Here is a 24,630-nt window from a genome sequence, read left to right on the forward strand (position 1 = left end):
GCAAGCTGATACTAAAAAGTTGATATATGAAAAATAAAATAAAAAATAAAATTAAAAAATACAATAAAAATGAAAGAAAATACATCAGCTACCTAAAAATGCTTTTCTTTGAATATGCAACATTTTAAATAATTTTTGGTCTGTTTCTTCTCATTTCACTGTTTTCACTCAATCTTCACTATATTATGTACAGAGTCTTCCAGCTAAACTCATACAGTTCAGTTCATCTGTGTTCCATAGCTCACTGCAAATCTCTGAAACAATCTGTACTAAACACCAATCTACTCTGTCTTCTCTTTTCATAACTTTTTTTTTTCAGAGTTCTGTCAGCCCAAGGGTTTGGAAACTAATCTAATGAGGGAAGTTAAACTTCTACACAGCTATTATGGGTGCCCTCCTAGTAGCTGTGCTAACAAGATTCATCACCAAATATAAATGGAAGCATTCTCCAAAAGAAGACAAAGGTACTGTAATGAGCTAGGCAGGAAGCAGGGCCTCCGCTCTCTGCGTAAGATTAGTCAGTGTAAATCATTTTGGCACTAATGGTGGTTTTTTTCTAAGGCTGGACAATGACAACAACATTTATACAAAGCACGAGAATTCATGAATGTCTGGCAGTATTGTCTCCAAAATACAAACAATGTTTGTTTTTCATTCTACACTTTCAGTTCAGTACCAGCTGGATTCTGCAAAAAACATGGGTCAGTTCTGATACACCAGATAACCAACTCATCCCAGTCAGATCACACAACTGAGGCATTCCAGAAGCAGCACCGGCTGTTACTAAACACACTCCTCCTTAGCTACAGAATGAATAACAACATCACCTCAACTTCTCATGCCTATCCTCAGGCAAATACAAAAGAAAATATATTCAAATCAAGTAATAACAACAATGGTGGAGAAAAAGAGTGCTACACAGTATTATTTTTCTGGGCTAAATCTTAGGCATTGTAATACTTCACCTACACCCATGCTTATTCAAAAGTCTGACTGTATGTACATGGGCTTGTATTGTTTGGACCCAGGACTGTTCCAGTGTGCTAGAAGGGAAGTTTCCACCATGTCTCTATAAAAATTAATATTTTAGTGACTAGCCAGCGAGGTACAGGACAGCATCCACCTCAAGAGCCGGCTGCAGTATGGTGCAAGCTGGCAGATGCCCCGGATCCCTCCAGTTTCACTGGGAGCCAAGTGGTCTGTACACACAGGCAGGAAATCTTAATGCCCACCCAATCCGCAACCAAAGCAGGTTCATCGTCTCACTACAGGCAAGGCTTCCTACCACAACCAACCAAGAAAGACCAAAGGCTGTTGGCAAAGGACAGCTGTTGGCTAAAACGACTGTCATCACCATTTCCTTTCTGCTGCTGGAGCCACCTGGCTATGGAGCCAGAGGTGCCGTAAGGTTCAGCTCAGCTCTGTCTGCAAACTGCAGTGACAAAAAGCATCACGTCCAACAAGAGCTGAGAGCACCTTGGGAAAGGAAGCCTTCATGTGAGTGCACTAATAAAAGGAAGATAAATCTTTCATCACAGACCCATGGCAAAACACATTTGTACAGAAACTGACAATCATTCCACAAGTACATACATACAGAAAGTGCCAGAACTGTGTGTCTAATACTTCCACTAAAGGCAAGGTGACAAAATGTGCCTTATTTATGCCTGGCTTTAAAATTCTGAATAAGAAGTAGCTACCCAATCTCAAAAAGTACATGTCAAGTACCAATAAAAAGTATTACCCATAAACTTCACATCTGGGACTGGAGTTGGCAGTATTTGCTGCCTGCTAGAAAAACAAACAGAAAAAATGAGCTCCAAAATATGCATCAGCAAAGAAGATCCCAGAAGTACAGAGCAAGAAGAGAAACAGCAGTGGCATGGCAGGCAGGTTGAACCCCCCGAAGTCCAAGAGCCAACAAATTCTGTTGGGCTTACAGTTTTCTGTAGCATAGTGTATTTTGCCATCATAATTCATATAGCAAAGCTCTTCCACGGTAGCACAGGGAAATCTATATGATAGCTTTGTCTTGCTAATGAGACACACTCAAGGTTAGATTTGGCAGCATTACACAGCAGCATCACAGAGCAGCCTAGAGGAACAGAGGGCTGCACTGCCAGGGTACTTGGAGAGAGAGGAGAACCAGCAGCACCCTTTGGGAAGGGACAAGGGAGAACAAATGCTGGAGTTTATCACCTCTTTGGAAGACCTTTAAATGGCATCCCTGTGTGAATGCAAGGATCAGAACTAAAATCACTACTATGGTCCCCAGCTCTGCCTCTCACTGATGGACAGAGTACAAATACTATAGGCTACACACTGCAGAAAATCTGTCATTGCAAAATTTTAAACATTTGTGACTGCTGAATCTTTTGCAAAGTGAGAAGGAAAAAAATTTTTAAAAAACCAATACTTGTCGTCACCTCCTAAGCATGCTCTCACTTCCTCTTGGTTTTTTTGAAGATGGTGAATAATTGTTTTGCTTGTTTCTTCACCTACTACCTTTTCCTCTTCAGAAAAGCCACATAGTTTAGAAATATTTTTCTTCTCCAAGCCTAGAGGCTTTGCCACAGCTTCTGGAAAGACTGTTCCAGAAATACTTAGACTTGCTGGTTATTAAATGCCAAATCCTGGCAGGCTGTTCTTAACTTTCTCTAACTTTTAGGTATCTGAAGCATATCTGTTCCTTTGCATTAGTGGTTATTAGTATTGTTCAGCTAGACAGCTTGTTCTTTCCTATTACATTTGCTAATGGGGAATATAGGAAAGAAATCATAGTCCCCTCTCTTTGCATTTACTACCTTTACAAAACTTGCCCAATTAGAAGAATCATTGAAAAGTGAGTACTAAATAATAGCTTAGATACAAAAACATTTACTGTTAAAGTAAGCAAGCTTATTAGCATACCTACACATAAGCAGTTATTAAACTATTTCTAGGAAAAAACACTATTCCATCTGCACTCAATTTTGCACATTAGTTTCACATGAAACCTTCCTATTCTAAAGACTCCTCACATTACAGAAGTATCTTCTGCTCCCCAATCTTTACAAGACATTCTTTTGAAAGAAGAAGCTGAAGAGTTATAAAGCATCTGCTTGTGTAAAAACAGTGATTCAGCAGGAAACACGTACTTGAAATACCCTTCACAAGAAAGGGCTTATTCACGCAGGGACAGTTGGCAGGGCTATCTCAGTCTCCACTTGAATGCTTTTTCCAGTTTGTGTTAAAGGGATTCAGATGCCTGGGAAGAAGCTAATCACCATTTTTATAGGCTGTGGAAAGCAGTCTTGGTTCAGAATTGCAGGTGCTTGTACCAAAAGCCCTCCCAGTGAAAAGCAGAGGACCACAAGTTAATGTTCAACAGAAACTGGCAAATCTGCTGCGCTCACTGAGCAATGTGGTCAGGTGTGAACTGCAAGTGCACACAGAAAACAACCTAACAACTACGGCTGCTCAAAGCACTTAACGCACAATACGCTAAAGAGAAAAAGGCAGAGAACACCTAACACAGGAATTATTTTAGCCAATTCTAATCCTTCCACAATTTCTGCTCACGCCAATCACAGGAAGCTTTAGGCCTCCTAATAGGTATGTGCTTAATTCAGCAAGTAATGTTGCATATAACTGGAAGCAAAAATTGCCATAGTCTGTTGCAAACACCTTTATCATCAACATAATCAAGGCATACCACCAAACATTCATTTGCAGTGGTTCTGCAAGTTGTTTCTGGATATAGGTTTACTCTTCTAAGCTTTAAACCAGTGTCAGTGCCAGCAAGGCTTTAATAGAAAGTAATGGATAATTAAGTTTAGTGGAAGAGTAAGAACAACCAAAGCAAACACTGGCCAGGCCACAGAACATAAAAATCCATTTCGTGTCAATAATCTAATCTTCCTATGTATGATGTGAATAATATGACTGCATGAGAGCTAGTTCAGACTATGTCACAATTCTCTGAGCTGAAGCTCTTTGTGCTGTATTTTTCTATGTACTATTCATTAATCTGGAATTCTACAATATATGCCAGCTCTAAAAATACTTGTACTTTCAAGTTCTTGGACAAGAGTATTTATTTCATATGCTATGAAAAGAGTGTAGATGCTCCTACTTAGACAGAACAAACACATAAGACATGACGTAACATCACACCTATGGCTGCTTCCACTTCCAAGACAGTACCAAAGCAGCAGGTACCTTGCTTCCCTCCAACACTGCAAAAAGGCAGAAGTCCTACAGCCCAGCTCAGCATTAAAGGCCACCTTTGGGCACTTGGGTTTCAGTTCTTAATCCACACCACTAACATAACAGCGTCAAGATTAATACTGTACTATGTACTGACTTCGGCAACAAAATCAAAAAGATGTTAGAAATACTGGATTTGATTGCTGCCAGTCAGCTGATATAGAAGAAAAATCCCAAACAAATTGTGGATGCATAAGTGATCTTTACTTCAAAAAGTATTGGGGAAAAACATTAACTGCGTCTTGCTTGAGAAGCAGGCATTGAACTGCCAGTACCTCCTCTGTTTCCTAAATTAATTTGGACCACCACATACAGACATTTGTCTCAAAGTGTCTGAGAAAGAGCCACATGTCAGGTGACTCCGTATGGATCCTTTTGCTGTACAACAATATGGATAGGGGAAAAGAAAGATCTGAAAAGGAAGTGGGAAAATGTCAGGCTGCAAAGCTGCTGTTCTGCCATCAAAACACAGTATTACCTATTTCTTCTATAGATGTTCAGACTTCAAAAGCAGCAGCCGCATGCACTGTAGCACACGAACCCAGACCACACAGGATGTCTTCCCCCCCCACCCCAAAAAATCCCTTGATTAAAGGGGGATATTTACAAATAGCTTCAGAAGTCTGTATAAATCTGTTCCAAAATTTGCACATCCTAAGATAGGTGAAAGTAATATAACAACCATTATTAATTCTAAAACAAATGAAAAATTGAACTTATAAAATGTGTTCTATGCGTGCAAACATGACACAAAACATTGCCTCTGCTACTGCAAGTTTTAGACTGGATTACATTGCAGCCTGTTGCCTTCTCTTTTCAATTGAAAGCAAAGCTTTAAAAACACCAGAAAACTTGGAGCATGGAAAGGGGAGCAAGTTAAAATACAATCCTCCTTACATTCTGAGACTTGTTTATGAAACTTTAATTGTCTTGATAATCTACAAGTCATGAAATTTAAGTCTTGCTGCCCTTGACAAATAAAAAAAGCTGGATTTTTAAAGGACAAGTTAAACATGTCACGTTTGGCAAATATTTTAATAATGTGCTTGTAAACTTTTTTGTTTCAATAGTCTTGTTCTGTCTGCATTACTATTAGTTGTTGCACTGATGAAACAACATTTGAAGATGACCTTCAAGGACTTGGCTTCAAATTAAACCATCAGGAACCCTTAGGTTCTTAGGATAAGAGGGTTCAGTGCTTAAGAAAGCACTATTATCAATTATCAATTATTTCAAACTTAAAGAAATAATAATAGTAACTGTTGTCTTTTAGGTCTCTGAACAGACAGAAATCAGGGAAGACAGAGTTTTAAGATTTGTTTTAGCTTTTTATGAACAGTCCTGTTGAATAACAGAAGCTAAACTATTACACCCACATTACAACATCTAGTTCAGGGCTATCTTTTCCCAAATGAGCTGACTTCTCTCAGGAAAAGCAAGTAAACATGGTTTTTTTTTTTCTTCTCCTACTGCAGACATTGAGCCAGAGCCATTCTTATGGCAGTCAAAGATTTTTTTAAAATGCAACCTTAACATTACAAATGTTGAATGCAATGTCAGTACTTCCCTCCTCCCCACTCCTAAAAATAGGAGAATATCACTGTCACCCAGGCTAGTAATCCTATCTTGGGCTACAAGGTTTGAGATGCATACAAGTCCTTCATCGTCTTCACTCACAGCTCCCAGGACAGTTGTGACAAAAACCGATTTCTTCAGCTCTCCTTCTCCAACCATCCAGAACACTTTTTTTTCCCCCCAATGAGACGGAGAAATGGCAACATGGAGGCAAAACCATGTCTGCATTCCCCCAAGAAGCCTGGACTTCCACGCGCTATTCCTTACCTTGGTGGTTCAGGGAGATGCGGTTAGACGGTTCTTGGAAACCCGGTTCCACCAGATCCCGCCGACCATGAGCTGAAGTCTGATCTACATTGTCCTAAAAACAGAAGAGTAGAATATCTTACCAAAACCAGGCATTCTGTACTCCCTGCAAGCTACATTACACGGAGTCAAACCACCAAGACAAAACAGAAAAGCCCTGCCATGCCTCTGAAAGGAGAAACCAATGTCAGAGAAGGTGGGGGAGCAGATCACAGGGGGACACTAGGCTGCCACATTAATACGCGTGGCATGGATCCAGAATCAATGACTGTGCTGTTGGCTCATCTGTACACCAGTTTGCATTTCAAACTGAGAAACAGTGAATGTAAATGCACTTCCTAGTTTAACAAAAGTTTCTTCTTGCATCAAATTATGCAGAGGCTTGGGGCTTTGTTTTCTTTAATTCCAAGTCTGTGGCTTAGGGCTTTGTAACTAATTAACTGGACTGAAACAGATTCAGTAGTGAACTACTAAACCTCAAGAGAAATCAGAAGTTCAGTTTAGATAAACATCCATGGCTCTGGATGCCAACCTGTTGTTTTTTTCATACTGGAACTCTCACAAGATCAAGTTTCATGAAGTTTTAACACAAACTGAATTTGGCTAAGTCTAAAATACCAGGGTTTCTCACAGATCTTGCCAAAGAAGACAACTAGGAGAAAGCAGGAAAATTGAAATACAAACAAGAAAATAGGAAAAGTAAGATAAGACACATTCTAGAAGTATGAGGAGACTTAGAGCAGGTACATGGTTTTAAAAAAGTGGCATACCTTTGCATATACCAGTTAAGGGTGGGTGTGGAAAAGCGCATAAAGTCGACTGCACTGATATATCACCAAGCATAAACTGCTGCAGCGATATACGTGACTATATACATGACCCTACTCTGCCCAAAATGTGGGCTAAATACACAGTGGCATGACCTGCTTTTATGTTAAAACACAGGAACCACCTTCACAGCAAATGACATTGTAATTAAGGCAGAGCAGTAACACACACAGCGAGCGTCAATTCAACTATGCGCAACCATGAGCCCTCAGCCCAGCATTGAAAAAATATAAGCTAATGCTCAAAAACATAATGGATGTAGTGTTTGGGGACTAGAACTGTATATAGTTATACCAGTATCTCTTCATCAGAGACCGTCTCAGCAAATGCTTGAGCTTTGAATCAAGCACTCAAGCACTGCTCTCGAGTGTCGTCACCATCAGGGATCAGTTCAGGAGCCCAAAGGCATTTATAAGACAGAAACTGACAACAGTGGTATGACTAAGAAAGGTTTTTATGAGTAAACACTGTATGATAAGATACAAATGGCATCTACCTATCTATGCCAGATACAACTGGGACCACTCAAACTTCTGCCTCCATACTGGCTATCTCCCCTTACAGCTCTTTACATTCTTTGCACTGGTTTTCACAACACTGGCTGTTATTTCATGCACCACATCTCGCTTATCTCATGAGTTTTTGTTATTGCTTCTCAGGAATCAAAAAAAACCCCAAACCACATCAGACCTTCCATCAGCACAACTGCCTTTGTTCTTACTTTCTTGAAACACAGCAGTATTTGCTGGCTCTTTCACTGGAGCTAACTGAACACTCAGTAGGAACAAGCAACTCAGGAGCTCCTGTTTTCATCAAATCCCTCGCAACTACAGGGTATCACATTCTAACATTATTTTCACTTTTGGAGCACTAGTCATTCTCACTGTATTTATCTCATTTTCTTTGGGACACCACACCGCCATCCCTGACCTGGCCCACATCATCTCCACTTTAAATTTGGGGCAGAAAATCTGGGACTTGCAGCACAAGGCAACTGCAGAAAGGACATACAAAATTATGTGTCTGTTCCCCAGAAAGTTCAGTTGTGATTTTTCCAAGGTGCCAGGGGCAACAGCAGGAGGAGATGCTTATCTAGGAAAAGTTTCAGTCAAAACTTAAAAGCTGAACCTGACTTCTCTCAGTACAAAGGCTAAGAGGTAAGCATCACAGGCATGGAGAACTCAGCAGAATGTCCCTCCCCAGCCCAGAGCTTTTCTCTGTGCATTTCCCTTCATGAAATTCAACATGACCAATTTTTATGGGGTAGCTAAAACCCCACAGATGCAGTTTAGCAGCATTAGTTCCACTTCCCAGGAAGAAGTCCCAATGTCTAACACATGGATGCAGTGACGTATTGCCTCTTAGCTGGGAAGAGCAACAGGGCATCCCAAGAGAAATAAAAGTTGGAACAAGAAAACCAGTTATAAGTTATTTGTCACACACCTAAATGTGTTGTCAGTTGCCCCAACATATACAAGTCCCTTCTGGAAGGCAGGATTCATGAAGTACTATGTAGTAACAAAGGTGAAATGGGGCCAAGATGCATCATTTTACATTTGGGTTTCCCACAGCAGTAACACACAAACACTTAACTGAGAGACCTTATTTCAGGCTTTCACTGGGCTCCAGGCCCGTAACTCTTCAATTAAACCAGACTTTTCTTTTTTTTTAACTAGCAATTGCCAAAAATCTACAGGAATAGGATACGCCCTCTCTGGAATCACCTTACATCTGTACCAGAAGATGCTGAGAACCACAGGCCTTACTCACAAAGTTGAGCCAAAGCCATGGTAAGGCAGATCAAAGTTTTCAGAAGCAGAGGTTACAGTGACTAATGACTGCTGGTGCTGCCCGTATAAAGCTGATGCCCCTGCCTGCTTTGTTCAGTGCAAACACCTGCCCACAAGATCCAGAGAGTTCTCCTGCAGCTTGAGCAAAACAGGGAGGCAAAGGTTTCCTCCGGACACTGCGGGCCAGCAAAACCCAGGTGCTAAAGCAAAGCGACAGGCCGTGCATAAACAAAGCCACACCTGTTACAGCAATGCAGGCAGTGGAGGGGAAAAGGTAAGGGCGGTGAGGTTTAAAGAGCCAGGGGTAGTTTCACATGACCCTCCAGAATCTGTTTGTGTCCGTTGTGCACAGACAAACACTGGCACTTGGCCAGCTGCAGTGGAGATCACACACTGGAACAAGGGTAAAAGAAGAGAGGGGAGGGGGGCAGGAAATAAAGTTATATAATTGCTCCGTGCCAGCAGCCTTATTGTCGGGCCCCAGCTCAGGGCTGAGGCCATGGCCTTCAGCAAGGTGGGCACCTGCTTTGGTCCATCACCATCCCCGTGCTGCAGCTGAAAGCAGCCTCCAAGTAAGTAATTTGTTTGCTTCATGGTTTAATCCCCAGCTCTCCCTCGTCCTCCAATAAATGGTCTCAATATGAAATTAAAGCATGTTACCTAACTTACTGTACCATCCAGCTATCGTAGTATTTTTAGAAGCTAGCTGAGCATTAGCCCTCGCTGACTTTTTGCATGTGCTGTTTTCTCTGTCAGTCAGCATCCGCAACCAAGGATGATTTAATTGAGTGACTAGCAAGAGTGCTAGAAGGACTTGAAGCAGAGTCCTTTAAAGCATTAGCATTTCATAAAGCCAAACACACCATCATTACAGGTCAGATTACAGTGTCCTTTTGCAAACCCATGTTGCACGACACAAAATGCTACATGCTTGCATCGCCTTAAGAGCCAAAGTCCACTCATAGACAGTGTTATCTCTACGTATCAGTAACCAGGACAATCTAGATTTATTTTTCAATCTATAACCCAGCCTTTCAAGTTGCACTCCTTCAACTATGACATACAATGTTTGCTGCTGTTTGTGCTAGCACAATAAGCATTTCAGTTATCTAAGAAAATACTAAATCTCATCTTTTAATCAGAGAATCAGCCAGACATATACTACAGCAGCTCTGCTGTCTGCACAGGTGCTCTTTAATCACCTCTTTGGCTCCAAGTGCCACTGTTCCCACCTGCACTGTAGCTCAGGGGAGTATGAGATAGCATTATTAGACAGACCAGTGTGTTGCTACTACTCTACTGCTGCTTCTCTCATCCTAGTTTTTTCAGCACAGGTTATCTAGTCAGTCATTCAGGGTAATCTCACAGGCAAATAGAGAAGGGAGGAGGCAGATTTGAAAGCACAAATAATGAAGTATCATTTATACTTCCCTTCTCCCTCATTCTTTGCGAAGAAAGGGGTCTAGCATTAGCAGAGACAGAGCAGCTTTCTGGAGAGGTCTGGAAATCCCCTGAAGGCTTCTGCTTCTTCTAATTTCAGTAGTCACTGGAAGTTTACGAGATGAAGAAAGGCTACAAGTGGCAGCACAGCTTCTCGGAAGGACCTGGGAGCACGGCCAGACTGAGGATGTCCAGACCACCAAGACAACAGCCCCTGTTTTTGGATTTACTGTAGCTGTCTGCAAACCCACAGTGCCGTGCCCCTGAACAAAAGGTTCAATTGAGCAAGAGCCACGCGTACTCATGCCAGCAGGCCCACAGCAACAAATTAAGATCATGACATACTTCTGATGTTTGTACACCGTCCAGCACAACAGAAAGCAAAGTCAGACGTGCTGATGGGTCTCACCGCAATTTAGGAGACTATCAAGGCAGATATGCCTCAGTTTGCAGAGAGGGCACTCCTGCCAAGCAGGAGCTCCCTGCCAACCTGGCGGTACTCCTTCATCACACCAAGGTACAGGTCTTAAAACCAGCTGAGCGTAAATAGAAAATTAGCGAAGTCATTATTTGAACCACCACAGCTTCACTCTGTTCAGGCAACTTGTGCACAGCAAAATAAAGTACCTTATATTACCACAGACCGAGGAAGCTATTGCAGAGTGCTCAAGCGTAAGTGGTTCCCAGAAAAAAAAACAATTACACAAATTCACTGAAGAGGTGAACACCAGGGTCTGTGGAAAAGTGGACACAGCTCCAGGCTTCAGGAGCAGAAAGGGGATACTTTGAGAAATTACACTCTCTTTATATCTGCAACTAGTTGCTCTTAGATGAAGGACACAGATAGACAAACATTTCTTTATCTGACCCGGTACTGTCATTCTTAATATGCCCCTGGAGTTTCCTTAGTCAATGAACAGATTAGACATCATTTCTTCTGAGGATGCTTCGTAAGATTCCTCACTTTCCAAACAAAAGACTGCTTGCATTTATGTAAAGTAGCTTCCTGCACTGCTTTTTAAGCTACGCTGATTCTTTATACCATGATTTTGCAGCTTTGGTTTACTTCAAGCATGAAGTGTAGGAGGAGGATAATAGGAGGAGGATAATCAATTATGCTAAGTGCCGAGTAGCCAGCTAGTCATCTAAGTAAACTTTCCTACAGCTTACTGGTATCTACAGCCATCCAGAGTTTCTGCTCACTCAATTTTACTCTTAGCCCTGTGAAGGCAAACACACAGGCTATTACAAGAACAAATCCGACTGAAGGATCCAGACCAGCGTTCAAGTTCTAATCCAAACTCCGCAGTCCAGATCAATTAGTAATTCATGTGATGCTCCTTTCCTAGAAATACAGCAGCACAGTCCCCTACCAGACAGCTGTTTAGTACAACATATTTTCAGCAAGCTGGCACTCCAGAGTTTGAGGAAATTTGTCCCAAGTAAGAGTCCTGAGGGAAGTGCAAGGCTCTTGGATTTGTCCAAAGTCACTGCTTTGCAAACGATTTCAAGTTTACTCAAACACAGCGTGTATGTTTTACTGTTTTCTGCCAGAGTGCTTAACATGTCATACAAATAAAGAAAACACAAGCTTTGCACACTAGGCAAAAAACTTTAAAGCGCATTCTCAGACAACCCACATATTACATAATTAAAGACCTGTAACCTGGTTTCCTGCCTCTTAACTATAGCCATTTGACTAGGTAAGAGCCAAGTGAAAGGCTCAGTAAGTCAACAGAGTAACTGTGAACCTAGAATTTTAGCATTCCCATTGCTAAGAGAGCTTGTACAAACAAGAGCTTAAAATAAAGCCACTTAGCTTTGTCAAAAGTTGGGCTCTCTCTCCTGAAGTAGCAAAGCCACTAACTGCAGGAATCCTTCTGATTTTACAGTACTGGCTGTCAAGACAGAGAGCAATAACCCTAGAGACCAAGAACAAACAAGCCAGCTCAGGATTACAGGAGCAGCAAAGGCAGCAGCACATTCCTCCTGACACACCACAGCACCTCCGATCCTCACTGCCACAAATCACTGAAAACATTCAATAACCTGGCAGGGCACACAGACCTGTTGTGACCCACACGTTCCTACAACCCTCAGCAGACTTACCAGCCCACCACACAACGTATATGATAGCTACAACAGACCGGGAACTAGCAAAGAGAGAAGGAAAATGAGGCTGACAGACAAGACAGATCTGCGCCCGTGGTCCATGTCTCTGCAGTGGCAGAGAATTTGTTAAATGAATCACAGGAATTATATTACGTCCCATGATACAGGGGAAGGCAGAAAGGCTTGTCAGTCTGACCTTGGAGGAACTTCTCTCCCGACCCTCTCTGGGCTTCAACAACCCACTGATCAGAAATCCTTGAAGTCTGAAAAAAATTGGGGGTTTGGACCCTGTTGTCAACACTGAAACCCCATAGTGTGCATGCCTCAAGCCAGTGAAGTGTTTCTTCCTAAAAGCTGTGGCCTGACACAGTTATAGAAGCCACTGCTATAGCTGAGCCAGAAAGTTATTTTTCTGAAGGTGCTTCAGATTTATTTTTAGGAGTCTAGTTATGTGACTTATCACTACCTGCATTGCAACTGATATCAAGGCAAACCAAAAACCGCTGTCATCTACCAGCCAGCTTCTTCCTGTCACCCCTGCCCCGACTCCCAGTGTCTCTTTGGCATCCAGGAAATTAATTAATTAATTAATTAACGTAGTCTGTCAAGAGCTGGACCACAACTAGCAAGCTCCATCAGTATCTGGTAGCAGCAGTTTACTCCTAAAAGGCTTTTCTCCAGCAAGGCAGGAGTGAGCACACCATTTTAGCTGACAGCTGCAGCAATGCACTTTTACAGCATGCATACAGGCTAACATTACAGACTCAGATTCTCTAGCCTGACTTTTGCAAAACTGGCATTAACAGGGCTTTCAGCACTCCTGAACCCAAAGTTTGGCAAGAACTCTCTCATTAGATACAGTCCTCTCTTAGTAGGAACCAATCACTTCTGCAAGAATTGAGCTGTCTCCCCATACTCTGCACAGGGAAATTGGATAGTATATTCCACAGTGTGCACTTTTCGGGCCAAACTGCCATTTATTATGGTAGAAGAAAATTCTGGGCATCGTGGTTGCTGTCTTTTAATCAGTTAGCAAGGAGGGAATCCAACCAACAGGCTTAGAAATGCTAAAAGCTTTGTTCTATTTTTAAAGAGACTGAAACCACTGTGGCTGTTAGAGACAGTTTACATAGTTTACAGCTTAAATAAAGTCTTGAAATACAGAAAAGAAACAAGTGCACAAAGTGCTCAGCGACAGCAATCACTCCTTAGAGGTGTGTTCACCTATAAAGTACTTAGAAAAATGAAGCATTTGCTTACTCATAAAGCATCCTTTTACTTATGTTTTTAAAATAAACTAGGTTTCTTTTCATGTCCAACAAAACACCACTGAATAAATGAAGTTTATATTAGGAAATTCATCACAGTAGAAAAGTCGCATGCTTACATGGAAATTTTGTTTCTTCTGCTGGTGCCCACAGAACCTGATAAAGTATCTTTAGCTTGTATTTAATTGTAAGTTAACCTTACCTCCAGAGCAAGTCACTTTCACTGGCAAGGGACTGCCACTGACAAAGTTATATGTTCAAAGCTACATCCTTTGCTGCATGTTCTAAGCTCTTTGGTTTTGGTCAATACTGACTCAAGCATTAAAGTCCCTGAAAAATCTGTTTTTTGTGAGAGTGAACCGTAATTATCCACGGTAATTTAAAAATTGAGTTTTGTTACCATGAGAAGGTATAACCTAAAGCAGTATGTCATATTCCTCTTCTTTTTAAATAGGCTTTTCAGTGAGATCTTGTATCAAAGAACTGACACTTAACAGACTACACTACTTAAATGGAGCCAAAAGCACAAATCCATACGATTTAACTACTATGTCAGATGGTGCTCTCGCAATCTAAGGGAGTAATGCAACCCACAACAATGTGTTGCTGCTCATAAAACCTTTAGCCTATTCAAGAATCCTTACCAGGGTCACTTTTCATGTTTTGTCCAAGTTTCTGAAGTCATGGTCAGACTATATTCCTTCTTCATCAGAAGGACAAAAAGAAACATAATGGGAATTAATATCTGTACCCTGGTGCAATGGAAAAATTCAGCATGTCACACACTTGCTAACACACCTGTCCAATCTGAGAAAGCATCTTCAAAATTATTTCCTTTTAGCTTGTATTTAAAAAAAAACAAAAAACAAAAAACAAAAACCAACCACAAACCAAAAAAACCCTCCATAAATTCTTTCGGGGGGAGCTGTAACACAGAAAGAAGGTACGGGATATTTAATCCTTTCCAACACACTGGCCTCCCCATGCTCAGACCTGTGAAATACAAGGTAGCTCATCTGTTCTACTTGGCATCAAACCTACTACAGCTTTGGTTATAGCAGCACTGCTGGCCAGCTGCTTCCAAGAACACTGGCTTTGGGAGTCAGGTTTTGACAGCATCCTTCCACCACATGGACAGGAGACGTTCCGCAAAATGTCTCGGACAGTCTGTCCCGGCACAGGCTAATGATGCCCTGAAATAACCTTGGAAGGCTCAGTGCTTGAAAGGATGAGCTGATAGACTCTGGATCTGGCACTGCAGCAACACATTTGTGTGTCTCAGGCCAGGGGAGGGAGGACAGAAGGGAAGACGCCACCGGGTTGAAGGAACCGCTATTTCCATACAAGTGCATTCTCTTCAGGAATTTATATTAAAATCTGTATGCTTTGGGAAGTGGCACCCACAGCCAGATAACCTAAATTACATGTAAATTACATTAATGTAAGCTTTTAGCTAGGAAGCTCTAGACATCAAGACAGATGAAACTTTTAACAAAGGAATGGAAGTAGCATGAAATACAAAAGAATTTATACCAACTGAATGTGGGTCTGCTCTCTTACAGGCAATAGTGCTATCCCCCCTTTTGTCTTTGTGAGGGTTCAGCTTCAAACTGAGAATCTGAACAGGCCAACAAGTGAAGATGGTTCTTTACATGCCTCAATGGAAGTTACAAAATTATAAACCTCCTGTGGGACAGGAGCCACTGTGCCCACACAGACCATTAAAATTTACTGGAAGTCAGCAAGCAAAGTAACTCTCACCTACTAATGAAATTGCTCTTCAGGTCTTCAAACTGAAAATCTGACCAATGCTAGGTGTCATGTTGAACAAATTCATACAAGACTACCTTACTATCCTTCCTTGCTTCAACTATCAGCAATGTGGACCTCATGACTCTACGTTCTAGCCAATTTGCTCAATTGCTGAAATTTAGGGTGTGCTTGGTGTCCCTCCCCTCCTTCCCAACAGTGTTCTTTGGCACTAGATACATAGTTAACTAGAAGTGTCTGTCCCATCTGAGCACACCTGTGATCCTAATTACCTGGACCACACACCTTCCTGCTCAGATAAAGATCCATTCTCCTGTTACATGGTCCCATCTGCCCCAGAACTCATTGCTCACTTCAGACAAGGGGATTTGTAGTCCAGGTGACTTGCTCTCAATTAGATACAGAATTAACTCTTTACACATCTCCACATCAGCAAGCCTTACCCAAAAAAAAAGACATTTCAGAATCTCAGATATGAGGTAAATGTTTTTACACTTCAGTTGATCGCTCTATACCCTACTTAAACCCCACAGAAATCATAGCCCCCTAAGGCACAATAATTATTCATGATTAATCACCCAGCATCAGATCTTGTATTGGAACAGACTGCTGTGCTCTCCCCTAATCAAATGTCAGGGTTACAGTCAGAGCAAATCAGTAATGTAATTTATGAAAAAAAATGCTGGAGTCTAAGAAACAGTCTGCAATATACGGGTACTTAAAAATAAATAGTTCTTTTGTACTGCTTACACTGCAGAAACAGATTACTTTGCAAGCCTTTAGAATAGAAAAAAAAAAAAAATAAACCAAACCCCACATGTTTACCAACAGAACATGATGCCTGAATGTCTGCATTTCTTTCCTTAATCATGTATGAATCTCACTTAAACTGTGCAGCTTTAAGGAAGTCACATACATAACTGTGCCTTTCACAGCGATGTTCTCAGTTTTCCTGAGAAAAAGAAAAATCCTCACAGTGACAATCTATTAGACTTCATAAAGTTGTCACCCCCAAGTGTTAGCACACAATGGTTAGACAAAAATTCTAATATAAATGATGCTGCAGTCTGCATGACAGAAATACCTACATAGAAATTGTCAATTCATAACAGCTGGAAAGAAAACAAAAATTAAGATAAGACTAACAACAGGAGCCATCCTGACTATTTCGGTGCATCACTGTCTCATTCCCATTTCTCAAAATGAAAGAAACTTGCAGGGCTCAATATTGGGCCCAGTCCTCTTCAGTATCTTTAGTGATGATCTGGATGAGGGTACCACGGGCGCCCTCAGGGAGTTCATGGGCAACACTAAGTTGGGTGGGAGTCCTGATCTGCTGGAGGGCAGGAAGACTCTGCAGAGGGATCTGGATCGAAGGGACAGTTATATGAGGTTCAACAAGTCCAAGCGCCAGCTCCTGTACTTGGGTCACAATAACCCCATACAACACTCCAGGCTGGGGAAGAGCGTCTGGAAAGTTTTCCAGAAAAGAAAACCTGGAGGCACTGGTCAACAGCAGCTGAACTTGAGCCAGCGCATGCCCAGGTGGCCAAGAAGGCCAAGGGCATCGTGGTTGTACCAAAAATAGGCCAGCAGTACCAGGGCAGTGATGGTCACCCTGTACTCAGCCACTGGTGAAGCCACGCTTTGAATCTCTGTGTCCAGTTCTGGGGTCCTCACTACAAGAAAGACACTGAGGTGCTGGAGCAAGTCCAGAGAAGGGCAACAGAACCGTGAAGGGTCCAGAGAATGAGTCCTATGATGAGTGGCTGAGGGAGCTGAGGTTGTTTGGCCTGGAGAAAAGAAGGCTCAGGGGGACCTTATCACTCTCCACAACTACCTGAAAGGATGCTGTAGCCAGGTGGGGGTCGGCCCTTTTTCCCAGACAACCAGCGACAGGATGGGAATACACAGCATCAAGCTGCACCAGAGGAGATTCAGGTTGGACCTGAATTCAAGAGGAGTTTCTTCATGAAAAGGACTGTTAAACAATGGGACAAACTGTACCAGAAGGTGATGGAATCACCATCCCTGGAGGTGTTCACAACTGGATAGGGAGCTTAATGCCATAGTCTAGTTGACAGGGTGGTGATCTGTCATAGGTTGAATTCAATGGTCTTAGAGGTCTTTTCCAACGTAAATGATTCTGATTTTCTTGATCTTCATTGTCCTTTGAAAAAGAAGTAACTAAGTTTGACTGTAGTAAAATCCAAGCACCTCAAAGGTACTTTTTAGCCTGAGAACTTCTCTCAGTGCTTGGCCTAGTTTACCTATCTCTGTCTAATTTTCAAAAATGTAGGTACCATATGAGATATGCTTCATTGTTACACTTGTTCCAGTATCAATAAAAATACATATTTGTATCTATCCATCTCAAGGTGGCAGCTGCCATGTTTTCCTCTCCTTGAGGAAAGGGAGTTAATTGCAAGTAGCTCTACCAGTTATCCTGCATTAAGAAGGTGGCTTTATCAGAAAATCTTTATTGACTTAACATTCTCTGAAGGAAGAAAATTTACAAAAGATCAGCAATTTGCATTTAAATAGTAACAAATTACATGTAAAATTGCATGCTGTCCCAGGAAAACACAATACAAAGTATAAATCTTCAGTTTTTGCAGAAGCTGGCACACTAAAAGCAAGCACGTCAATCACCTCTTCATGCTTGGAAGGTTTTCTTTTTGTTTTGCTCTGTTTTAAAGTTGTTCACAGTGTAAGTGTGTCAAGTGACCACTTATTTAATACAGCTCCTCCCCACTTCTTTCAACACCTACTGGACACATCCAAGGCAGTTATCCACAGCACATCAGAACATACACTGAGGTGCTTCTACGTGGTTAGCAGCAGCTGCTTTAATTCCACACAAAGCCTCTGAGGCTACATTAAAGCCTCAACAGATCAAAAGGGTTTCATAACTTCCAGTATGCTACTGGAGGAAGGTCTGGTGTGCCAAACAGTGCCAAGGCAGCACATGAAACAAAACAAGAAAACCACCTCAGAACAAGACCTGCCCAGGTAAAGGGTCGCCAAACAAGGAGAGATTTGAAGGGAGATTGCAAAACTGGTCAGCCAGAAGAAAAGTTCAAGAAATCCCACAGTTGTAATAAATCCACATGTGGAATGTTTGATCATGCTGGCTTTAGCAACACTGAAACACTACTGCCATCAACCGCGAGAACATCTCGGCAAATGGATTTCTACTGTTTGCTCCAAGAAAAGATGGGATGCAATTGGATGAGCTGCTGTTCAATCAGTATTGAAGTGGCTTTTCTTTCTCTTCTGTGAAACCACTGCTGAAGACTACGTAGGGGAAGTAACTTGTTTACCTCGCAGTTCAAGGGGCTGGCAGCTTGCACACGAGCAGCTACCACGCTTCAGCTGAATGGTGATTAATTCAAGGTGGTATATTTTACAGCACAACCAGTATCTATTGTACTGCTTCCTCTAGTTTTGAGCTATTCTTTCTAACCCACAAATGCAGGTCTATGAAATAAAGGTAGTGGAAAAGATTCCTGCTGAGATTAACGACAAAAAAAAAAAAAAAAAGGAATCGTAGGATGAGAAGGAGAACAGGGAAGACTTTGAACTAGGCTTCAGAAGCAAGCTGTGGATGAGAGGAATGGGCCACCTTCTGGATACAGATAAACAGAAGACTACTTATTTAGCTAAAACAAGAAAATTAGCTGTGACAGATTACCTAGAAGCTCATTAGCACACCACAATGCTGACAGCATGTGTATAATCTTACGTCATAATAATACATGCTACTGTGTCAATATCCCTGTTTCAAAAGATGCTACTGGGACAGTCAATGGATGAGAAGTTTCTGGTCTTGTGGGTTTGGGTTTATTTTAATCTTTAGGGCAAGTCATACTCTAAAAGATACATTGTCAGAAAACTATTTTTCCAACTTGCTCTCATCCAGCATAGCAGTTATGGTTTATGACTTAACCATACAGGCAGTTCACGTTCAACAGCCAGCAGCTTGTCATAATTCTGAGGACATAGAGGACTCCAGAAAAAACAAGATTGCAAGAGATGCCTTGTTCAGAACATCTTTAGCACACTTCAGTTAGACCTTTTCCTCAGACCATGGCAAAAAAAATATATTTCATGCAGAAATTTCACCAGCAAACACAGAGAAAGGATTTTTTTCCATCAAATTTGCAACACACTGCCTTATACTTCTGTATGGCCAGAAGCAGAGAAACAGGTCCTCTGAAGGCTTAATTCACATACACCTTAGAAAACAGGCTCTACAAACACTTCCAGCTGCGAAACACTTGAGGTGACTACCTCAAATATTGGCATTTATATTTGGGTTGAAAAATTCCTTGAGTCTGTCCTGAATTTGAAAAGGAAAAAAAATTCACCTAACTTGAGAGGGCATGTATGGGTGAGTAAACATGCTAAGTTGCTTTAATAAATGGATTATTTATGTATGTATGTAACATGTGTTACATATGATCCTGGAGTTACCTTCTGCAGAAATCTTTCCAAGAGGTCATGGTGGTGTGGCCAAGAAGAAAGAGCTCTGGAAGAAGGAGGATATGCAGAGGGGGAACAGGGTAGGAGCACACAGAAGGACTGTGCAGGATAAAAGGGCTTCTCTCAAGCAGGTGGCAGGAGACCCAGAGCCTGTAGAGGGTGACTAGGAAAGAAAGGCCATGGAAGTGGACTAGCCACAAATACTAGCCACAGTTAACTGTCACCTGACATCATCATTGCCAAGATGTGTTCCAGAAAGAGCCCATGATCTCCTTCCAGGACGGCCAGAACATCTTCTCCCAAGCTCATCCATGCACTGCTCTCCATCAGCCTGAACATAACCACTCAAAGAAATCCTGGGAGTCCACCAGGTGTCTGCCAGAGAGATGGAAGAGGTAGAAAACCCACAGGCAGGAAAGGGAGATGTGAGCCTTGCCAGGCTAGGCACAAACTCTTTACAACCAATAAGACAGTTCATGCATTTGAAGGCTTTTGTCAGCCCTCCCTCCCTGACCTGTGCTGCCTCCTTGCTCTCCCGGCACATGGATAGCACCTCTTCTACAATGGGCCCACAGTGGAAAGAAAAGGGGAACATGTGGCCAGGACTCTCCTGCCTCCCCACCAAATGACTCAGAGTCAGGGGCAGTCATGACCAAAGGACAGCAGCATCATGAGGGTGGAAGCTCATAAGCCACTCAGTAAGGGGGAGCTACCCTACATCGCCCCAAGGGCGGTCCTGGGGAGATACAGCTGGCAGTAGGTCCTCAGAGAAAGCAGCACAGGAGATGTTCCACTTGGATGTAAGCCTTGTGAGAGAGAGCAAACAACAGGGAAGCCGGGAGAGTGCCATGACAGGAGACTGAGTACCAAAAGCCTGTCTGGGAAGCCACAAAGGACAGTGCTGGGACAGGAAGCACCTGAACAATTATCTAGCACCTCTAGGTTCTCCTTTGCTTCTGTCACGCTGCCAAGTCCCTCATTTTTCACTGCAATACTTCTTCCCAAAAGAGGCACCCACCATCTTTAAGAAGATTAATGTTCAGAATACCTGTCTTGCTCCAACCAAACAAATCCATTTTTGCAGCCAGGTGCATGGGATGGGGAGAAACTGGACACAAATCAGCTAAATCACATTTCTGACCCACTCACGAGCAAACAGTGCCATTCCAGCTGCAGGCAGCACTGAACATTACAGAGATTTCTGGAGTGGGTTGAAGATAACTTCACATCACAAGTGATCAGTGAGCCAACTGGGGAAGCATTTTCCTGCTTGACCAACAAGCTGGCAAAGCCAGCTGGTGGACAAAGAAGAGCCAGTTGGCGAGGAAGAGGTTGACGGCAGTGGAGATGATGCAAAGATGACAGTAATGAGTAAGCAAAGAGAGCAAGACTAGCAGCAGAAGTACAGTCTTGGACTGTGGGAAAGCAGATTTTTGGCCTATTCAAGGATCTGCGTGCAAAGTTCCCATGGCAGACTTCTCTGAAGAACCAAGGTGTACAGGGCAACAATCTGATCTTGCAGGACAGCCTCCTCAAACCTCAAAAATGGCCCATTGTGGCATGCAGAAAGTCACAGGGGAATGGCAGAAAGCAAGCTGAATGGACAGGCAACTCCTGCCTCAGCTTAAATGCTGAAACACAAAGAAGGTTGAAGCAGGAGGAGGTTACGCAGAAAGAATATGGAGATTGTACACATGCTGAAGAGTTAGAGCAAGCAAAGGATGCCAAGAAAAAACAAGGAATTGGTATACAGGCAAGTAAGGACAAAAGGATGGCTAATATTAGTTTACTTCATTCTCAATTGTGCACAGGACCCAGCAGCTAATGATGCAAAAGACCAATGACTTTTTTGCCTCAGTTTTCCCTAGTTCCTCCTCATGTCTCCCAGTTCTTTGAGCACAGTGTCAGCATCTGGAGGATTGAACTATTACTCACAGCAAAGTTACGGATCAGACAAGCTAAATAGGAGAAGATAGGATGCGTTAGAAGGTGCCAAGGAAGCTCGCCAATACCACTGCAAGGCTACTCCCTATTATCTTCAAAAGAGTAAGTCACTAATCAGAGGATGATTCTGGTGACTGCAGAGGCAGAAAACACATTCCTCTTCAAAACAGGTGAGGATGACAATATGAAGAACCAGAAGCTGGTCAGCCTTGACAAGTTGGCAAGAGTAAGGAGCAAGTCTCCCTGGAAGTCACTGCCAGGAACGCAAAGGACAAAAACAAGCAACTGGTAAATCTACACTGGCTGTTCCAAAGAACAAGTCATACTCGTTTGCAATTTATACCATTTGTTACTAAGGGTCTTATCTCTCAAGAAACCAAAGATTCTGATTTCATCTAGCTGCACATACTAGGTTTCTTCAAACATAGAGTTGAAATTTTACAATGCTGGACAATCATATGGGATTTTTGGAACATCTATTTTCATTAGAAGAGTAGGCACCTCATTTGTACTCCCCACAGCCCAAAGCAACCTGCCTCAATATAGCTAAAGGCTGTAGAAAAGTCAACTGAATATTTGAGAAGAACCTACTGCAACAGTGTAATATTAATCAAAGATACCTCTTTGCCTCCACTGAAGTATCAATTCTACAAAACTCACATGAGCTGAAATAACAAGCCTGTCACTCTCCTACACTAATAGCTTCAAGAACTTCTTCAAGAAAGGTGCCAACACCACTTTGTCAGAAACCCCCTCCTGAACTGTGCAGAAGTATTCACTCTTCTGGGGAACTTGCCAGCATGACAGTATTTACTGTATGACTAATATGCATTAATGAAGCACAAATGGACAACTATTTACTTGTGCTAATAACTAAAGCACTTTATTAGAGCTAAGGCCTCCAGCATGAAGGACTGCCAGGTTCCCCCACTTGCCAAAGTTATGTCAAAAAATGGAGCCAGTGTGTAAGACATCAAGAGCTACAGCCAGTGTGTAGTAGAGTCTTAAGTCATTGTTTAACATTCAGCTTGCAAAGGACCAGCATGCTCCAGAACCACTGGCTGTTTCCGAGGGCTTGCCTTTTCATTGTAGAGGCTAGAATTTCAAATATGCACACTGGTTGTACCAGCACACAGGCCAAAGCTATCTTAAAATAGCAGTAAAGCCTGAGAGCTTTGCTGGGAGTTTGTGTTCTACCTTTGATTGCTCACTGTTCTTTCAAAACCAGAAATAAAAACACTGTATCTTAATGCCTCAGATTAAAATATCAATACTATCTAGCATAAAAGGCCATTAATACCAATAATCTGGCCCTTTGTTCATGAAGGATTCCTGAAAGCTGATCAATTTGGTAAAATTCCATCCCGAAAAAGCAAAGTCAGCCATACAAGAACAAAGTCCTTGCTCCATCCCACCTCTCCACGACAGGAACATACCTGCAACACTAAGAATAAGGGATACACCTCGAAAAGAGGCATGGTTTTGTGGGAACCTAGGAATAACTTTTTAGAAAGACCATTTCAGATTACATTATATTAGGAACTGAAAGAAAAATTCTTAGGGGATGGAAAAAGAGCAGGTAAAGACTGTTTTCAGTCATAGCTAGTGCTAGGTGGACTTGATATATTTACCCCTAGCTTTACCAAGTAAGCGGCACCTTCACTACACCAAGGCCACAGTGAGTTCGGGCTCTCCCTTCTTCTTTGAATCAGCACCTTCAGTTTGGAGTAGAAAGTCTGCAGGTGTAGAAATGGAGATCTCTGAGGCATCACATAAAGTTTGGAAATTGTACCCTCTGTTTCTTTTTAGGAACAGGAAAATTCTCCTCTCAGATCTGATCACATGAACAGCTTGATGCAGAATCACAGGATTTGGGGTGGTAGTTTGGAAGAGTTTTTTCCTCCCTCCAATTTTAACTTAAAAAAAAAATTTAAGTAAGTGCTTATGAAATATTGTCCTTCCTTTGATCAAACACATTCTCTTTAGACTATGTAAGGCAAGAAAATACTGGGCATAACTTTGCACAAGGCCTGTATCTAGATACATTTCTTGGAAATACTTAAATATAAGGCAACATTATATCATTGGTCTTTTCCAAGGATAGAAAAGACCTCTCTGAGCCAACTGGCATGGACAACAACATTAAGAATTATCCAAGCCACAGTGCTTTCTTGAAAACTGACAGCTCCAAATACACAGCAATATTATCTTCCTCTTAAAAAAACAAAATAATCTTCTCCGCTGGTTACTGTTTACTCATATGTAGAGCACAGAACACCTGTAGGAGGAAGGTTCATTAAAAGCACACCCCTCCAAACTACCACTAACATAATTCCAGTTGGCTATAACAAATGCAATTTTAAAAACAATGCTTCCATTCCTTTGTATTTTAGGTTTCTTGTCTTATATTTATGCAGGTGTTTGAAGTGTGAAGCTGTGTTAGGACTGGTACATCAACTCTCTTCTGTTAAACTAGAGCTGTTACTAACATGAAAAAACTCATACCGGTAAGTCTCCAAATAACCAGTTGGTAAACAGCCTGTTAAATATTTACTCATTTGGAAAAGATCCAACTCATTAAAAAATATACAGGAATTTTTTTGGTGCTATAGTCTGCTAAACTGATTGTTACCATTGCTTCAGAAGCTTTGTGAGAGAACAGAAAATAGTCTGTTCTTATCAATGTGGGTATTTTTTCAGTCTGAAATTATCGTATTAAAAGTTGCATAGAAGTCAGAACCTAAAGAGACCCACTGCTTTTGATTTTCACAGTATCACTGAATGATTGGGGTTGGAAGAGATCTCTGGCTGTCACCTGCTCCAATCCCCTGCTCAGGGCCACCTACAGCCAGTTGCCTGAGACT

At 41.9% G+C, this 24,630-nt stretch overlaps 1 protein-coding gene across 4 annotated transcripts in view; it reads right to left on the minus strand.

Annotated features, from left to right (window-relative positions):
- The window catches only part of GRB10 (growth factor receptor bound protein 10), a 145,738-nt gene that overhangs the window by 78,281 nt on the left and 42,827 nt on the right, over positions 1–24,630 (minus strand). For all 4 annotated transcript variants that reach the window (XM_039548443.1, XM_039548445.1, XM_039548444.1 and 1 more), the window contains one exon: positions 6,091–6,184. In XM_039548443.1, coding sequence (XP_039404377.1) covers positions 6,091–6,184 — 94 coding nt within the window. The remainder of the gene's footprint in view (positions 1–6,090; positions 6,185–24,630) is intronic.

The sequence above is a fragment of the Corvus cornix genome, chromosome 2, assembly GCF_000738735.6.
Source record: "Corvus cornix cornix isolate S_Up_H32 chromosome 2, ASM73873v5, whole genome shotgun sequence".
Lineage (NCBI taxonomy): Eukaryota > Metazoa > Chordata > Aves > Passeriformes > Corvidae > Corvus > Corvus cornix.